The following is a 16,808-nucleotide window of genomic DNA, read 5'->3' as shown; positions in this document are numbered from 1 at the left end:
CAGGGAGAGCCCATGACCTCGGCGGCATCTGCCTGTGGCCTGGAGAGGAGCTGGCCGCCACCCAGTACCCCCTGCACTCCTCAGCCCTGGTGGGACCCCAGGGCACCGACTGCACCAGCAGAACGGACAAGGGTGGCTGGGCATCTGCTGCCACCAAGTGGCGGATTGCAAGGTCGCTGGCTCAGCGAGAGCGCCTGGGGCCCAGGGTGTCCAGGAAACTCCCCGCAGGACCTCCGAGCACCCGGGCCCTGGTCTTCTCACTTCGTCTCTCAATTAAGGAAACTAGGCTCCTCCCTCTTGTAAGGAAACGCGGACGTCCTGAGAAGGATCTCCCAGGCTCAGGACTGTCCAGGCAGAGGAAGGGGGCAGAACCAGGACCAGCTGCGGGTGGGGACGTCAGGGCCCCCGGCTGCCTTCTCGCCCAGTTCCACCTCCTCGGAGGTCCCTGCAGACCCCAGGTCTGAGGGTTGAGGGCGGCACCTCCCAGCTCAGCTGGAAAATGGCTCCCTCAGGGCAAGGCAGCCTCGCGACCTCAGTCCTGCCTCCACGGGGGAAGGGAGCAACCCTGGCCTCCGTCTCCCTCCCTCCGATACTGCCACAAGAGGGAGGTCACCCCACGGTCTGGGGGTCGAGTCCAGCGCTCAGATGGGAGTGCGATTTCGGGTCCACAGAGCTCTCCGCTCGGTGCTGGGGCATTGAGGAGGGGGCCCTGGGCCCGCTCTTGTCTGGGCCGGGCTACCCGGCGGGCTCCTGGGGGTGTGTCTTGTTGTGGGCGGGGTCTGTGCCAGGGGCGGGGCCTGGCGCGCCGGCCGCTCATTTCCGCCGGACGCGGGGCGTCTGGGCGGATGGAGGCTACGCGGAGGTCGCGGCTGAGTCTGAGCCGCCGGAGGCCGCCCTCGGGGGTCCGGTGAGGTTGGGGGCTGGGGGCAGCGGGAGGCGGGGGGCGGGAAGCGTCCCGGGTGGGGCCTAGTGTCCCCGGGCCAGCGGTAGCCGGGTGTCACGCCCCCACGTGCTCCCTGGAACCCGCCTCGATCCCGCCCCGCCAGCCCTCCTTCCGCCCCACTCCCGCCCCACTGCAGAGCTGCACCCCCAGTCTCTCCCCGCTGAGTCCTCCTTCCAGTTCCCCGAGGGCCCCGCTCCCCGCTTCCCCTGTGCTGTGATTATGCCCACACTCGCCGCCCCAGGCCTCGGAGCAATACCCCCGGGTCCCTCCCGGACGGCGGCGAGTGCGCGAAGCTGTGGACTGAGTTGCTGCGCACCGCGAGCGCAGACCTGAACGTGGACGGCGAGCTGCCGCCGCTGCCCGCGTTCCCCGGCCAGGTGCGTGTGAAGTGGTCCCCGCGTGGCCCCGGGTCTCCAGCTGTGCCGGGGCGGGCAGGCGGGCGCGGTCCGACGACTCCTTTTTGCAGGAGCCCAGGCGCAGTCCTGAGCGTCCGCCCCCGGAAACATTCACCGTGGGAACCGAGACCTTCTTCTGGACGCCCTTCCCGGCGCCCCCGCCGGGGCGAGGCGGGAACTCGGGCGGCTCCGACCTTGTGCTCAGCGCGGTCCGGGGGCGCAAGGGGTCCCCCCAACAATATGCAGCGCCCGAGCTCCGCGGAACCCCCAGCGCCGAGGAGCAGCCTTCGGAGGAGCAGCCCTCCCAGCGACAGTCGTCAGTGGACGGTGCGACGACCTTGCAGAGCTGTCCCATGTGCCAAGTCGACTTCGCCCCTGGGTGAGTGGCCCCCTGGGCCTCCCTCTCCTCCACTGCCACCCACGTGGCCCCTGCCCTGTTTGGAAACCACAGGCAGTTTCTGAAGGCTAGGGTACCTTAGCTCAACTCTGGCTTTTTAAAGTGAAATTTCACGCATAGAAAGTTGGCAAAGTGCAGAGGCGGTGCTGATCAGCCAGAGGGCACAGGGCTGGGGGTCTGAAAGTCCCCCTGCAGGTACACTGGCCTGAGACCCTGCTGACAGGCTGCAGCCTCCCAGACACACCCCTTGCAGTGTGAAGGCAGGGAGGCTCTGGCTCTATTGGGGTCCACACTGACACCCGCCAGTGAGACTGCCTCCAGGGCCAGTCTGGGCTGTGGGTCACTGAGCAGTTTTTTGTTACGGTCCCTCGGAGAACCTTCCCTATGGGTGGACTGCCGGTTTTAAAAATGAAGACTCTGTTTCAGTGTCTAGAGATGCCTTTTTTTGTTTTAGAAATCCGACAGATATGCATTTTTTAAAGTAAGGTGATGGAATTTGACTTGGCTAAGTCCCACCTGTCCAGCTTTTGAGCCATGTGTCACATAGCTAAGGACACAGGCGTGGGGGTCAGGACAGCGGAAGGAGCTTGGTCGGATGTAGGGGATAGATGGCAGGTTTTGGTAGCTGGTCTTACTCTGTGTGGCCTGTGGCCTGGAGACTGTGTTGAATTACATGCCTTGTCCCTGGTTTTTTGGAAACAAAACCAGCCCTAGGGGTGAAGGGAATGGCAGCTGATGACAAAAAGTTATCACAACAGTTACCAAAATGTGCAGCACAGACTGCAGAGGGGAGAAGAAACACGATCTGCATTCAGATATACAGGCTCCTCCAATGGTGATGTTTCACAGGAACCAAGCCTTTGAGAGCTTGGACAGTTCACTGTGCAGGGAGCGAGGGCGAAGGGGTGGCTGTTCCCAGGAGGACCTGTGGTGAAGCCCCCCAGTAGGCACAGGTCTGCCGTGGCAGGAGGGCAGGTGTGGCGGCTTCGCTGAGATGCCTGTGCTCTGGAGAATTTGTAAAATGTCCTCAGACCCAGCGTATCACCGAACACACCTCTTACCCCGTATTGAGGCTCTTGGATGGTTGCGGGCTGAAGACACCAGCTCCCTTGCCAGTCCTGAGGAAGCCATGAACACTTTTGGAAATACTAAGTCCTCTTGATTCGTACCAGTTTAGAGAAACCCAGGGACAGAAATACCATCGGAAGCCCTGGAGGGAAATTCATTTTCTTGGCAGAAGACGCCCTTGAAGCTTTCTGACACTGTCAGGGCACCCCAGCCCTGCCTCTCTGTTGTAGGAGCAGCTTTTGTTTTTGGATCACTTGCTTTTCTAAACAGTCTAAGAAGGGAGTTCCTAAGACTTTGGAAGGATGTTGGAAAGAAAGTTCCAGTCTGAGCTCTTTGAGCAGTCAGATTAAGGCTTGGCAGAGTGCCTCAGTGTAGGTGTTGGTGTGGGTGGTCCAGGTCTCCATGCGTCTGGAGTGCTTCTTATACGTTCTTCCCTTTGATTAAGGAGAGTGTACCCTGGCCAGGCCCCACCCCAAGGCTGCAGAGTGACTTGGCGACCCCCGTCCCTGGGGACAGGCCAGGGCACGAGGGAGCAGAAATGAGTCTTGTGTCTAGAAACACGTTTGCTTTCAGGATTCTGGGCAATGTTTGTGACCAGAGGGGGAAGCCCTGCCACCCTCTGAGCAGCGGAGGGGTGGGGGCTGGGGGATGGGAGGTGGCGGCTAGTCTGCAGGAGGCACGGACAGCCTGGGTGCTTTGGGCAACCTAGTGCTTCCAGGTCACTCAGAACCGGTGGTTCTCCGAGCTTCCTCTCTGACACCAAGGGCTGTCACATGGTGGATTCCACAGACTGCATGTGAACACCCCTCCAGGTCCCTGTACCACAAGCTCTGGGGTGGTCAGGAAGACTGGCTCCACCTGCCACTTGACAGGAAGATGAGTCCCTGCATTTGCATGAGACCCAGGTCGGCCCATGGGGTCTCACTGGCCCCTAGGCCCCTTGTATACTGCTGCGTGTCCTGGAAGGTCTGGGCCATCAGTCCACACAGCAGGCTTTGGGCTCGAGTGGGATCCGCCTCAGAGCTCTCGTCGAGGGGGTTCTGAGGAAACCCCAGACAATGTTCCCCACTGAGGGACAGCACAGGCAGAGCCCAGACCCTCATGGGCCATCCCCTCCCCAGCAGGGCCAAGTCTGGCCCGAGGTACATGCCCACCCTCATAGTGACTGCTCTCTGAGGTGCCACCCTTCACTCCCTGTCTTTTCCCAGTGGTTGTCAGAGGAGGGAAGGGCACATGTGGAGGCAGAAAGGCTCAGAGAGTTTGTCTGATTGATGAGATAGAGCTTCTGCCTGAGAAGGGGTGGGGAAGACCCCGCCCTCCACCTCAGGGCCTGATTCTGCTGAGCCCACCTACACCCTTCACCCGCAGGTGGGTTCTCGGGGTTTTTCAGACACAGGGTCCCGACCCTCAGATGCAGGCGCTTGAGGAGTCTGGTGCCCTGGGGACCTTGGACCCAGGAATAGGGTCTGGAAAGGCCCTTTCTCATTGGGGGGACCCCTGCCCCCTGTTCTGCCAGCTGAGGGGACCATCCTGGGTTTTTCTGTTACCAGCTCCCAGGAGGGGTGTGAAAGTGAGAGACACATACGCTGGCTGGGCGCCCTCCTTGCCCATGACCCTCCCCTCTCCTCTGCTCACAGGCTGGCGCAGCTGGACATCGACAGCCACCTGGCCCAGTGCCTGGCAGACAGCACGGACGACATAGAGTGGTGAGCAGCCCGGCCAGTGCCTCCCCCGCCCTGGATGGGCCACCTCCTCTCTGCTCTGTCCCCAAAAGCTGCATATTAAAGCACGTCGGCGTGAAGCGCTCATGTCCTATCTTTTTGTGTTGATACCGAAACATTGAGTCCTTTTTCCTTTTCTGCTGATGCTGAGCGATGTGATGACTGAGGTGGACAGGGCCACCCAGCAGACGGACCAACCCCAGGTGGGTGACAGGGACAGTGTCACCAGCAGTGAGAGTATTTGAACTCAAGGTGGCTTGGGAATGGATGCTTTGCTGACTCCACGAACTTGACTCGGGCTTCACGACCATGTTTGAATTTGAATCCCCAGGTGAACCTGCTCCTGCAGCTGCAGGGAGGCAGAGCAGCCCCTGGAATTTGTAGAGGGATCAGGTCCGCCTGCTGACGTCCTGTGTGAGCTTTGTCTTGGAGGCCCTGTGCAGGGGGTCTTCTCTCCTGTGCCGTCAGTCCACAGGTTCTGGAAAAGCCTCATCTTCAGCTCAGCCATGGCTGCAAAAGTCTAAGGTTGCCGTCCAGAAGTCAGTATTTTCAAGAAAGGCTTCAGGCAAGCCATGAAAAGACACGGAGGAAAACTCCGTGCACACGGTACAGTGAAAGGCTACAAGCTGAGCAATTCCAACTCTAGGCTGTTCTGGAAAAGGCAGAACGCATGGAGACAGCGAACAGATCAGCGTTATCAGGGATTAGTGGGGAGAGGGTATAAACAGGCAGAGCACAGAGGATTTTTAGGGCAGAAAAACACTTTGTGACTTGACTTGTCAGTGCAGCCTCTCATTTGCAACAAGTGCACCCCCTGGGGATGTGAAGGTGGAGGCTGGGGAGAAGGGGTCTCTGTCTTCCTCCCCACCAGAAATGGAAGTGAGGGACCTAAAACTGCTCTGAAAAATAAAACTTGTTTTTAAAAAGCATCTTCAGAAGCCTTTGTTCCTGGAGACACCTACTGTTAATGAAAATGACGACAGCACGCGTTGTCATTAAAGTCTTTAATAACGTGCAAGACTTGAGCAGCTGTGGCCCTGGTGGGCATGCCCTCTGCAAAAGGAAGGCCAAGGCCACGGCCCACCACTCACTGTACAAAACCACAGAACGTGTCTCCTGCGTCACAGTCCTGAAGGCGCCCGTTCCCAAGAACCATATCAGAGGACATGCCATGTTGTGACTGGAACCGCTGGACCCACCTGGGCACATCCTTTGCCTTCTAAATTTATAAAAGCATGGGACCATGCAACAAAATCACCCTGGCCAGGAGCCCAGGTTACACACATGTCTGTACACCAGCAACCACACTGGCGACTGGGAGGCTGTATCTGGCACCACCGCAGCGTTGACATCACTGCCGTAAGTGTGAACAAATCTGCGGCCCCTGTACTGTCTGAGCAGAGGTGTCACTGTCCCCGAGGTGGCACGTGACCCCGTTGTGGGCACACTGGGGTCTCCCCAGGTGACGCATAGCCCTCCTATGATGTCACCACAGGTTACCACACCCACCAGGCCCAGGCCGCCCTGACTCTGACCCAGGGTCCCTCACTTCCATTTTGGGGAGTGGGGTGGGGAGGTGCAAGTCTCCACGTTCTAGAGGTGCTGGTCTGCCACTGGGGCCTGGCTGGGGTGCCCAGGGAGTCTGGGGGCACCCGGGGAGGCTGGTGTGTCTGCACAGGGTCAGGCCAAGCCAGCAGCTTCTTTATTTTCAACTGTTATCTGCTCCAGGCCGCTGCCACACTGGGAGAAGTGAGGCCCAAGGGTGCATGGCAATGTGGGACCCACACCCACAAGGGACATCCAGGGACCACTGTCCTGAGGGTGCACAAGGCCCTCCTCCCCACTCTGCCTGGCCTGAGCCACACTCGACAAAATCAGGGACTTAAAAAACCCACATGATTTACCTCTTTCTAAAAAACCTTGGGTTCAGCCTTTTACCTAAGAAGGAGGGTGGCCTGGTGGCCCAGTGACCGTGCCCCCTGCAGGTCATGGGAAGGAGGAGGTGAGCCCTGCCGGGAGGTGCATCCTTCTGAATGTTTTAAATCTTACTCCTTTAAGCCTAGGGCCCATCATACACATACCCTTTTAATATGTCTAATTCTGAGCATTATTACTCCTGATAAAAATACTCTCCAAAAATCTGATACATAACACAAGACATAATGTAGGCACTGCTTAGTGTTTCCAGAAATATATTTTGTGCAGATTTCTTTCTCAACTTTGTGGGGTGTTTTTTTTTTTTTTTTTGGTTTGCGGGTGCTTTGGTGAGCCTTGTTTTAGAACCTCTATGACCCAATTTTCCTGGTCAGTCTAAGGCCCGGGTTGGGACCGACGGAGCCCACCTGGTGAACGTGTAACCTGGGCGTCAGACCACAGGAACTGCTGATATGCTCGGTATGAAAATACTTGTTAAATATTAACAACAGGAACTTACCAGAATTTAGAAAATGTTCCGAATTTGTATAAACTCTCCACTGCGCAGGCACTTACACTCCGGCCGTGCCTCCTCCGCGTGGGCCGCGCCTGCGACTCTGGGCGGGTGCCCCCCGCGGAAAAAAGGCATCAGAGGGAAGCGCCAGCATCAGAGGGACACTTTATTCCTCGGGACATTACAGGCCAACTCCCGGTGGAGCAGGTCAGTTCTGCTTCTGTGGAAAGTGTGCACCTTCGAAGTTGGGGGCAGTTTCTCCCTCGGACACGGTCACCGCGGCCCCTGCGGCGCAGGCGCGAGAAGCAAGTTCCTCTGGGCCTGAGGCCCATGGGCCGCACGGGGAGGCTGTTCTGCCCTGGGCACCCGCCCACGCCCGGCCCCGCATGCATGCGCAGGGGTCAGGGCCAGGGCCAGGGCTGTCCACGCGTCCACAGCGAGAGCGCGGCGCCTCATACGGACTCCTCAGTGGACAGCAGCAGTGGGTTGATGTACTCGAATCCTTCAAACTCCGACTGGTCGATTCTCTTGATTACGTCCCTGTGGCGCAGGACAGAGCAGGCGTGGTGGGCGTGTTCGAGACCTGGCCCTGTCTCGCCCTGCAGCTAAGGACGCCCCACCCCTGCATGGGACTCTTCCCCAAGGAAGTTCAGGATGCCCTGCCTCCACCTGGGACACTTCCCGCCCCTGCAGCTCGACACCCTGCCCCACCGTGGTGCAGGCCTTACTCGTCGTCAGGGGTCAGCTGCACCGGCTCGCTGGTGAACTGCGTATCGAAGTTGTCCAGGCCATAGTCGTCTGTGATCTGCGGCTGGAAGGGCGGGAGGGCCTGCTTCTTCCCCAGCTGCAGGAAGATATACGGTCAGAGCCACTTGCGCCGTCTCAGAGCTTTGCAAACTCAAACCACAGAATCAAACAGAAGAAATGGTGCTTAAGTATATACGGCTCGTTTGATGGCCAATTGTTTTTCTCTAAAGTGTAGCAGAAATTTCCGCCAAAGTCAGAAAAACTGTACTTGAGCTGAAAAGTGCTGGCAGCACAGACCATGAGAGACATACCCCACGCCATCGAGGGCCTGCAACCCCACTCCTTAAACCAAAGGAGGCTGGTTTAGGGAGTTTTAATCTTGGAATCCTGGTGGTAAGAGAGCTGGGGGTTGGTAGGGATACCTGTGTTCCACTGGGACCCCTCCTCCTGAGAAGCCTTAAACGGCCATTTCTAGTATTCCTAGACTAGTATTCCTAATCCCAAAGGGATGCATTTGTCATCTTGGGGGTTGAGACATAGTGGTGTCTGGAGATGGTGGAGTCACGTGGAGGAGGCAGAGCAACTCAAGAGTGGCTCCAATCACCAAGGCGGGGCGGGCATGGGCCCCCAGGTTCACATACTCTTTACCTCTTCTGTCCTCCCTCCACCAGGTGTGTGCTGTACACAGGTGCTGGACCAGGCCTGCTCCTCAGACCTCAGATAGAGCCACACTGAGGCATGGGGGTCCCTGCCCGGAGGGACTGTTCCAGTCACAAGGGAAGCTGGAGCCAGAGGACAGGCAGGAGCCAGTCCTCCAGTTGGACCACTGTGCTCTCACAGCCGGGACACCTTGATTCAGGGGGTGGATGGCCCCGGCCTTTCAGGACTGGCTGCTGCCTTCCCTTGGAGGGTCCTGAGTGAGCCAGCCTGGACACCCCCGCCTGGATGGGGCCTCCACGTGACCAGGTTGGAGACATGGAACTGTCCCAAGGTTCCGTGTAGGGAGAGAGCTCCAGCCAAGTCAGAAATAAGCCTTCAGTCCACTTCAGCTCACCCTGTCTTTGCATTGTGAGGCCAGGGCCCTTAGGAACACCACTTATGGCAACAAAAGCAAACTGGGCCTGGAAGGTTGAAACAGGTCCTGTAAGTTTGGGGGATTTGGGAAGCTGAACACACAGGTTCTGCTAATGAAGTTGGTGCAGGAAATGAGAGTGTCACAGAGATGAATCCCCCAGTCATGCCTGGTAGTGTCAGGGCTGAGGCCAGCACACCCAGGCCACCTGGAGAGGCACACCTATCTCTGTCACCCAGGGGATGCAGGAGGGGGGTGCGGAACAGAGGGGACGAGCTGACCCCACTGGCAGAAGGGGGCTACCAGTGTATGTGCATGCATGCAGGTGCCCACACACCCATGTGCACACTGCGATCCCAGGGCCCCAGGTGGCAGCACTGGGGGTGGGAGAAGGCCCAGACCCAGAAGGTTGAGTCCCCAGGACTGGGTGGGTCAAGGGCCACTGTAGGGGGAGGGGCCACAGCGCACCTGGGTGTCTAGTTGGGACTAGCTAGATGGTTAAGTGGAAGTATCTGTGAGCTGACTCAGGGCGTGGACATGGAGCTCAATCAATGGGTGTATGGCTGTGCTCATCCACCCAAACACACCCCCACAGGACACCCAGCACAGCATGAATTGGACGCCCCAGCAAGGCTGCTCTCAGGACCTTCAGGAAGCACTGCCACCAGGGCCTTGTCACAGCCCAGATCCTTGTTCTCAATCAGTGATTCCCAGTGCATCCCCATTTCCACCCATCCTGCCCCCTGGAGGCCCCTCCCCCCCAGGGAGGTGGGTATCAGGTTCCAACCACTTTACCAGGTCCCAGTCTATACTGCGGAAGAAGGCGTGAGACTTGATATCGGAAAATCCAGTCTGCGGCCGGCAGCCGAGCCTCTCCTTGGGGTCCTGGGGGGTCAGAGTTCAAATGAGGACAAGTCAGCACAGAGTAGGGCAGCCCTACTCAGTAGTGGGTCTTAAACAGCATCAGCAAACCATCCATGGCCGGCCCCCGACCCAGGTGAAACTGCTTCCTCCCAGCGGGTTAAGCTCCTTCAGGAAATGCCTCTTTGGCATAATATCTCATTATCTTTTGTCAAGTGTGAATAAGCAGCCATAGGACCACCAAGGAAGGAAGCAGAGTCACACCCACGTCCAGCACTGAACTAGCAGACCAGGTGGTAAAGCCTCAATCCCAGTAGCTGAGGAAGGGCTGCAGCCATGGCCGCTGGGGGGCCACAAGCGTACCTTGTTTAAAAATCCTTTCAACACGTGGGAGGCCTTGACGGACAGGAACCGGGGGATCCGGATGGGCTTCTCCAGGATGACTGCAGGACCGGAGGAGAGAGTTGTTCCTTCTGCTGCCCCTCCTCCAGCTCCCCCTCCCCACCCCCAGCCTGTCAGCTCTTCCCAGCAGCCTGCAGAGTACTGGGAACCTTTTCCGGGCAGGAGGGTCGCAGCAGTTACGGTGGCCTGGGCCTCTTCCTGCACCCCAGCAGGGTCTCCAGGCCTCAGAGGCCCTGGTGCCCACAATCAGGCATGCTCATGATCAGGGATGAACCAATGGCAGCTCAACTGGTCCTGTCTTTCCACGTCCACAGGCGCAAGACAACACTGGAACACCTTCCCCATCCACAGGCACAAGAGGGCACTGTGGGACAGCCTCCCCACATCCACAGGCACAAGAGGGCACTGTGGGACAGCCTCCCCACATCCACAGGCGCAGGAGGGCACTGTGGGACAGCCTCCCCACGTCCACAGGCGCAGGAGAGCACTGTGGGGACAGCCTGGGTCAACATCCTGGGGGCAGTCAGTTCTGCTCCAGGGGCCCAGATGGCAAGGAGCTGAGGCTGAGCACTGCCCCCACTGGGACTCAGGTACACACCGGAGGTGGAAAGAAGGGGGCCTGGACTAAATCAGGACAGATTCTTTCTCGTGGATGTGAAAGAGCAGTATCCTCCTGCCCACCATGCTTTGCTCCCTGAGAGCCAGTAGTGGACAGGTGGCCCCACCTTGTCTGTGGCAGCCACAGCAACCAGTCAGGAGACTCTTTCACCTCCACTTCTAAAAGGGGAAAACCCACAGGGCATGGAGGGAACAGGATGTATGGCCCGCGCACCTTGGAAAAGGTAGTCTTCAGTGTTCATGTCGGGGTTGTCAGTGATGATGTCGAAGGGGGAGCGGCCTGCCATCATCTCGAACATCAGCACGCCCAGCGCCCACCAGTCCACGCTGAACCCTGAGGGAGAGCCAGGCTGGTCAGGCCAGGGCTCTCCATTTGTGCTATCCAGTCACAGGGCAACAGCTGTGACCTGGACCTGGACCACAGCTGAGGCTGGGTGTCCCCAGCATCTCCAGGTGGCCTGGCCTCCACTCTGTCCACTGTCTTGGCGATTGCAAAGCTGTCTTCATGTGAAGGAAGCCCAGGGACAGCCAGCCGCCCCTGATGTCCAAAGGTGTGAAGCTCTGTTACACAGGAACCCCATCCTGGGAGGGCTATAGACTCTGCTCTGGACCATGGCTGCTGTCCATCCTCCTTGTTTGGTTACTAAGTGACTTCAATCGTACTGGCCTCCCGGGTGCCCAGGGATCTGAGGGGGAAGAGAAACCTGCCCGCCCTGCTGCCCCCCAATTTCAATGGCAAAGAAAATATGTGGAACTATTTGAAAGAGTACTTGTGATGGGAAAACAGCAGAACCCAAAAATGCAGGGGGTGTGCACACACAGACACATATGTACATATGTTCTAATCTCATTTTCATTTCACACCCAGAGAAGGAGAGTGTGGATGCACTCCAGTGTCACAGGGGCTGTGGGTGGTTCTGGTGGGTTTGGGGAACCCACACTCATGGGCGGCACCAGTGGCTTGGGACCCCTGCTTGGGGCCTGTCTTTGCATTGTCTTCTTCCCAAGCCTTTCGGGCTCCATGACCAGAGGGATCCTGTCCAGTGACCTCCCCAGGGGACACTCAGGTGAACACATGGGACAACAGCTGGGACTGAGGCCAGGTGATGACCTGGGGCTGAACAAAGTAAAGGTGTGTGTTTCAGTGGAATTTAGTCAGGAAACCCTCTTCCTGGCAGCTGGGCCCGCTCCCCAGAGACCCTGGTTAGGACCCCGGCAGGGTTAGCCCCACTAGGATTGCCTCCTTCCCTCTGTGCTCCATCACAGAGTCTCTGGCAGAGGCAGCTCCCAGGGCTCAGGGTGTCCTGGTCCACTCCCGACTCAGATCCAAGTCCCTGGGCAAAGGAGGGTGCCAGGGCTTGGGGTGTCTGGGTGTCCTGGTCCACTCCAGCCTCAGAGCCGAGTGCCTGTCCCACCCGTGCTCACCATACTCTTCTCCGCGCAGTATTTCAGGGGCGATGTAGTTTGGGGTTCCGCAGAAAGTGCTTGTTGTATCACCAGGGCCCAGACCTTCCTGTGGGGACAAAGCCAATTACCAGGAGGCAGGGCACCCCCAGACACGCCCCCACTAGTGGGAGAATGCAGAGGACTGTGGTCATGTGGAGGTGCCGGAGACCAGGCATGGGTGAGACGGTGCGGGCGCCAGGCTGGCCATGACCCTGGGAGGCGGGCGGGCAGGAGCAGTGGGCGGGATGCTCACCTTGCACATGCCGTAGTCCGTCAGCTTGATGTGTCCATCGGCGTCAAGGAGGACATTGTCCAGCTTCAGGTCCCGGTAGATAATCCCTCTCTCGTGTAGGAAGTTGAGTGCGATACAAATCTCAGCAGCATAGAACCTGGGGAAGGGGCAATACCTGTCATCAGCAGAGATAACCCAACCAGGAACCTGGACAGGAGGACACAAGACATTGGAATTCTCCACTGATGAGCTTATAGGCCAATAGGACTGGGCAAGACACATGTGGGCCCACAGGACCGGGAAAGACAGGCAGCATCCCCATGGTCAGGGAGACACAACCCAAACCTACCATGAGACACCACCTCACACCTACCAAGACAGCCACTATACAACAGGCCCCCCATCCCCTCGAACAGAAAATGACAAGTGCTGGCAAGGATGTGGAGAAACTGCAACCCTCATGCACTGCTGGTTGGGATGTAAAATGGTGCAGCTGCTGTGGAAAATAGCTTGGAAGGTCCTCAGAACATTAAAAATAGAATTATCATGTGACCCAGCAATTCCACTTCTGTGAATAACTCGAAAGAATTGAAAACAGGGGCTCAAATGGGTATTTGTACCCCCTTGTTCACAGCAGTACTATTCACAGTAGCTAAATCATGGAAGCAACCCAAGTGTTCATCAAAAGATGAGGATAAAATGTGGTCCATTCCTGTGATAGTATAGGATCCAGCCCTGGAAACGGAGGAGGTGCCGACACTGACACCTGCCCCAATGCGGATGGACCTTAGGACATGACACGGAGCGACACAGACCAGATGCAGGAGGATGCATCCTATGTGATTCCACTTCTCTGAGGTCCCTGGAGGAGTCAGAGTCACAGAGACAAAGTAGGAGTGTGTGGGTTGCGGGAGGGGATGTGGAGCGAGTGTTTTATGGGGACAGAGCTTTGGTCCAGGAAGAGGAGAAAGTCCTGGCGATGAAAGTCCTGGAGACGCAAGTCCTGGAGATGGTGTTGGGCATGGCCGCACAGCAATGTGAATGTGCCTGATGCCACTGACTGTGCACTTAAAAATGGTTGAGGTGGGAATTTTATGTTATGCGTATTTTTCCACAATTAAAAAAGGAGAACATGAGCATGTGGGGTTCTTGATTTATTACTTGCCTCTCCCCAAAAAGGACCTATGGTGACTCACAGTGCCACATGGAATTATTTTTAAGTGAGGAAATGAGGAAAAGGGAAAAAAGTATGGGAAAACAGGAAAGAGATGTGTATGGGGTGGAAATAAACGCCCCACCCACCTGTGAGGTCGAGGCTGCAGGGGGGAGGGGCTGGCCAATGTGGTCAGTGTCCCTGAGAATCATTTAATAACAAAGATCATCCTGCTGAGGCCGGATGGCATCACTGCGTACACTGAGCGCCGAGGGTCAGGACCAAGGCCAGGTCACTCCCAGGACCCTCCAGGCTGTGGCCTGGCCTCCCCTGCCCCTCCCCCCACCCCCATGCCTGCCCCAGCTGCACCCACCTGGCGTGCTCCTCGGGCAGCTTCCTCTGCCTCTGCATGTGGAACATGAGGTCGCCCCCGTTGACATACTCGATGACCAGGAACAACCTGCAGGATACACAGGCTGGGGTTACCCTTGTCCTGAGAGGCCCAGGCAGGTGGCGACCAGACCATCCAACTCTGGGGTCAGTGGCAGGAGCCCCTCAGCTCTGATCCTGATGAAATAAAACTTGGGAGAGAAACTCTTGTTGACCACGCATGTCATTCAACACAGTTATTTACTCTCCCAGTGATGCCTTTAGAGGGCTTCCCTGGTGGCTCAATGGTAAAGAATCCACCTGCAATGTGGGAGACCTGGGTTCGATCCCTGGGTTGGGAAGATCTCCTGGATAAGAGAACTGTTACCCACTCTAGTATTCTGACCTGGAGAATTCCATGGACAGAAGAGCCTGGCAAGCTACAGTCCATGGGGCTGCAAAGAGTCAGACACGACTGAGTGACTTTCACTTTTCACTTTCAATGATGCCTGGCCTGCCTTTGGGGTAAAAATGTAAAAATAAAGCAGGGCTGGTGGCTGGGGGCTCACTGGGGCTGAGAGGGTGCTATGTGGCTGGTTGCTGTGGAAGGCCTCCCCAGGGAGCAGAGGCCTGGATGGTGCGTAGGGAGAGGTGGAGGAGGGCAAAGCTGAGGGACCACCCTGCAAGTAGAGGGGCCCAGCTCAGCTGGAGAAGCCAGAAGGGTGGGTGCACCAGCTGGGGGACCCTCTGGCCACTGCCCGGGTGGACCTGGGGCAGGGAGATGGGTAGGCTGAAGGAGACGAGGTGCTCAGCCTCCTGGTGTAGCTGGCCTGGAGGGCCTGAGGCAGAGCCCACAAAATGGCCAGTGGGGTAAGCAGTCAGGAGGGGAAGGGCTGGGTGGAACCACGGGAGGGTCCCGTGCACCCCTCCTGTGGGACCCACCCCAAGCTGCGGGTCCAGAGTAAGAGGGTCCAACACGCTGACTTGGCCACTGGGAATCTGCAATGCTACGGGCCTCCCAGAGGAGGGTGGGGCTGCTGGCTGGAGGGGCCTGTGATTGACAGGCCTCTAGGAGGGTGGGGCAGCAGGGTGGGGGGGGGTGCTGGTGGGAGGGCCCTGTGATTGACAGGCCTCTAGGAGGGTGGGGGTGCTGGTGGGAGAGGCCTGTGATTGATAGGCCCATTCTCTGGAGGCAGGCAGGGCTCTTCAGGTCCCTAAACAATTTACCTTGTGGTTTCTTCCCTTGATAGGATCCTCCTCATATTTAATACCCTGAAATGCCCTGCTGAGGCCAGCTTGTGGATTTTTAGATCAACAGTTCCTCTGGGTATGGAGAGAGGCGGCTTTCAGACAGTTGAGAGCACAGAGGGAGCCCCTCTGAGCACTGGCAGCCCGTCTGCATCACTGGTGCGGTGATGGCGATGCCCCACACGTGGAGCATGTGAACAAGCTACAGACTGCCCACCAAGCCTCTGATCACATATTTACATGAGAAACAACTCCTAAACGCACACAGCAGACATGGAGACTGAGGGCTGAGTACTGGGGGAGCAGCCAGAGCTTTCCATGTGGTCCTGCAGGGCGGGACAGCTCTCATGCTTGGAGAGGGCCCAGTGACCCTGACGCTGACACTGGGCGGTCTGCACTGTAGCTAAGTTTTACTCACACGTTTGCCTGTGGCTGCTTTCACGCTACAACAGAGGTGAGAGACGGAAAAGGCTTGCCGATGTGGCACAAACAGGACAAGGATGGCTGCACAGCCCCACAGACCTTAGCGCGCTGTTCCAACATGTGTGCACGTTGAACCCTGGCAGCCACCCTGGGGGAAACGTGCAGGTGCTCAAGCCCTGGGGAGAGGCCCAAGGCCTCGCCACTAAAAAACAAGAGTGTTTATTCAGAATGCTGTGACTTCAAAGAACAGGACGAAATTTGCCACAGTGATCAGGGATGGCGCTGCCCCAGGAGACGTGTCCACCCTATGTGGATATTCCCCAGGGAATGGACGGTGGCCGCCCACACGGACAGAAAGAAGTGCCACCTTGGTGCTGGTGACAGACACCAACATGAGGCCTCGGGGAGCAGAAGAGATGTTTAAAAACCGAGAAAAGTAGCAGCAATGGTGGCTTCCTTTCTGGATCTGGAGGAAAGCCTATAGCAGGGGATTCAACAGAAGCCATGTAACTGCAGTGAACACGGAGGCACACTTGGCTGGTCTGTGACTGCCACCTGGGGCCCCGGGGCTCAGGTAAGTCGCTGATCAAGGAATTCATTTAATCTGCAACACTGATCAGCTGTAACAACAGGGCAGAGTGGGTTTTTTTTTTTTTCTCTTTATTTTTTTGGCCATGCCATGTGGCACATGGGTTCCCAGTTCCCTAATATTTTTTTCCTTTTACAGATAAACATTAACACTACTTTTGACATTAAAAAAAAATGTATACTGGAGTCTAGCTGACTTACGATGTTGTCTTAGTTTAGGTGTACTACCTTCAACATTTCTTTGGAGCAAACCCCTCAAGAGCCACCAGGAGCTGATTCACTCCGATGCTGGCGCTTCAGGTGACTCCGATACGCTGGCTGCTGCGACAAGCACCCCAACATCCACAGCCGAGCACAGCCAAGGGCCCGTCTCCGGGCTCAACTGCCTCTGCCCATGAGCCCCAGATTGCATGGCTTGGTTGGCACATGTGTGATGCCAGGACAGGAAAGAAGCCTCCCCCAGGGCCGAGAGAGCAGGTCATGTTTCCTTAGTACTTAACTGAATGTACAGAATACAGTAAAAATTCGCAAAACAGGATTAATCAAGAGCTGGAGACAGAAAGGGGTGTAAACACCACAGTCCACTCCTGGGCCAGAGACCAGGGCAGGAGCCAGGCTGCAGAGTGGGGGCCAGAGATGCTACCCACCTGACCCCTCACCCAGGACAAACCTGGAATGCCGGCCCCTTTGAGGGCTG

At 57.3% G+C, this 16,808-nt stretch overlaps 2 protein-coding genes across 5 annotated transcripts in view; one reads left to right on the top strand and one right to left on the bottom strand.

Moving 5' to 3' along the window:
* Nucleotides 1-758: 758 nt before the first annotated feature.
* FAAP20 (FA core complex associated protein 20) lies at nt 759-4,604 on the top strand. 2 transcript variants are annotated; one of them, XM_025285768.3, is made up of 4 exons: nt 759-907; nt 1,185-1,320; nt 1,410-1,717; nt 4,441-4,604. In XM_025285768.3, the coding sequence occupies exons 1-4, from the start codon at nt 846-848 to the stop codon at nt 4,511-4,513; spliced, it is 579 nt and encodes a 192-aa protein (XP_025141553.3). In that variant the 5' UTR covers nt 759-845; the 3' UTR covers nt 4,514-4,604. The 2 variants fall into 2 exon arrangements, with proteins under 2 accessions (XP_025141553.3, XP_025141551.3); XM_025285766.3 differs by having other exon boundaries at nt 4,354-4,604.
* A 2,499-nt stretch (nt 4,605-7,103) lies between these two features.
* PRKCZ (protein kinase C zeta) overlaps nt 7,104-16,808 on the bottom strand; it is a 101,557-nt gene continuing 91,852 nt past the window's right edge. For all 3 annotated transcript variants that reach the window (XM_006044655.4, XM_044942873.2, XM_006044656.4), the window contains 8 exons: nt 13,857-13,943; nt 12,352-12,487; nt 12,078-12,165; nt 10,867-10,986; nt 9,996-10,075; nt 9,567-9,656; nt 7,681-7,796; nt 7,104-7,492 (listed from right to left, as the gene is read on the bottom strand). In XM_006044655.4, coding sequence (XP_006044717.1) covers nt 7,405-7,492; nt 7,681-7,796; nt 9,567-9,656; nt 9,996-10,075; nt 10,867-10,986; nt 12,078-12,165; nt 12,352-12,487; nt 13,857-13,943 — 805 coding nt within the window. In that variant the 3' untranslated portion in view covers nt 7,104-7,404. The remainder of the gene's footprint in view (nt 7,493-7,680; nt 7,797-9,566; nt 9,657-9,995; nt 10,076-10,866; nt 10,987-12,077; nt 12,166-12,351; nt 12,488-13,856; nt 13,944-16,808) is intronic.

Source organism: Bubalus bubalis, chromosome 5, assembly GCF_019923935.1.
Source record: "Bubalus bubalis isolate 160015118507 breed Murrah chromosome 5, NDDB_SH_1, whole genome shotgun sequence".
In the NCBI taxonomy this organism is placed as follows: Eukaryota; Metazoa; Chordata; class Mammalia; order Artiodactyla; family Bovidae; genus Bubalus; species Bubalus bubalis.
Note: the sequence above shows the minus strand (reverse complement) of the source record. Positions and strands in the feature narration are given on the sequence as shown.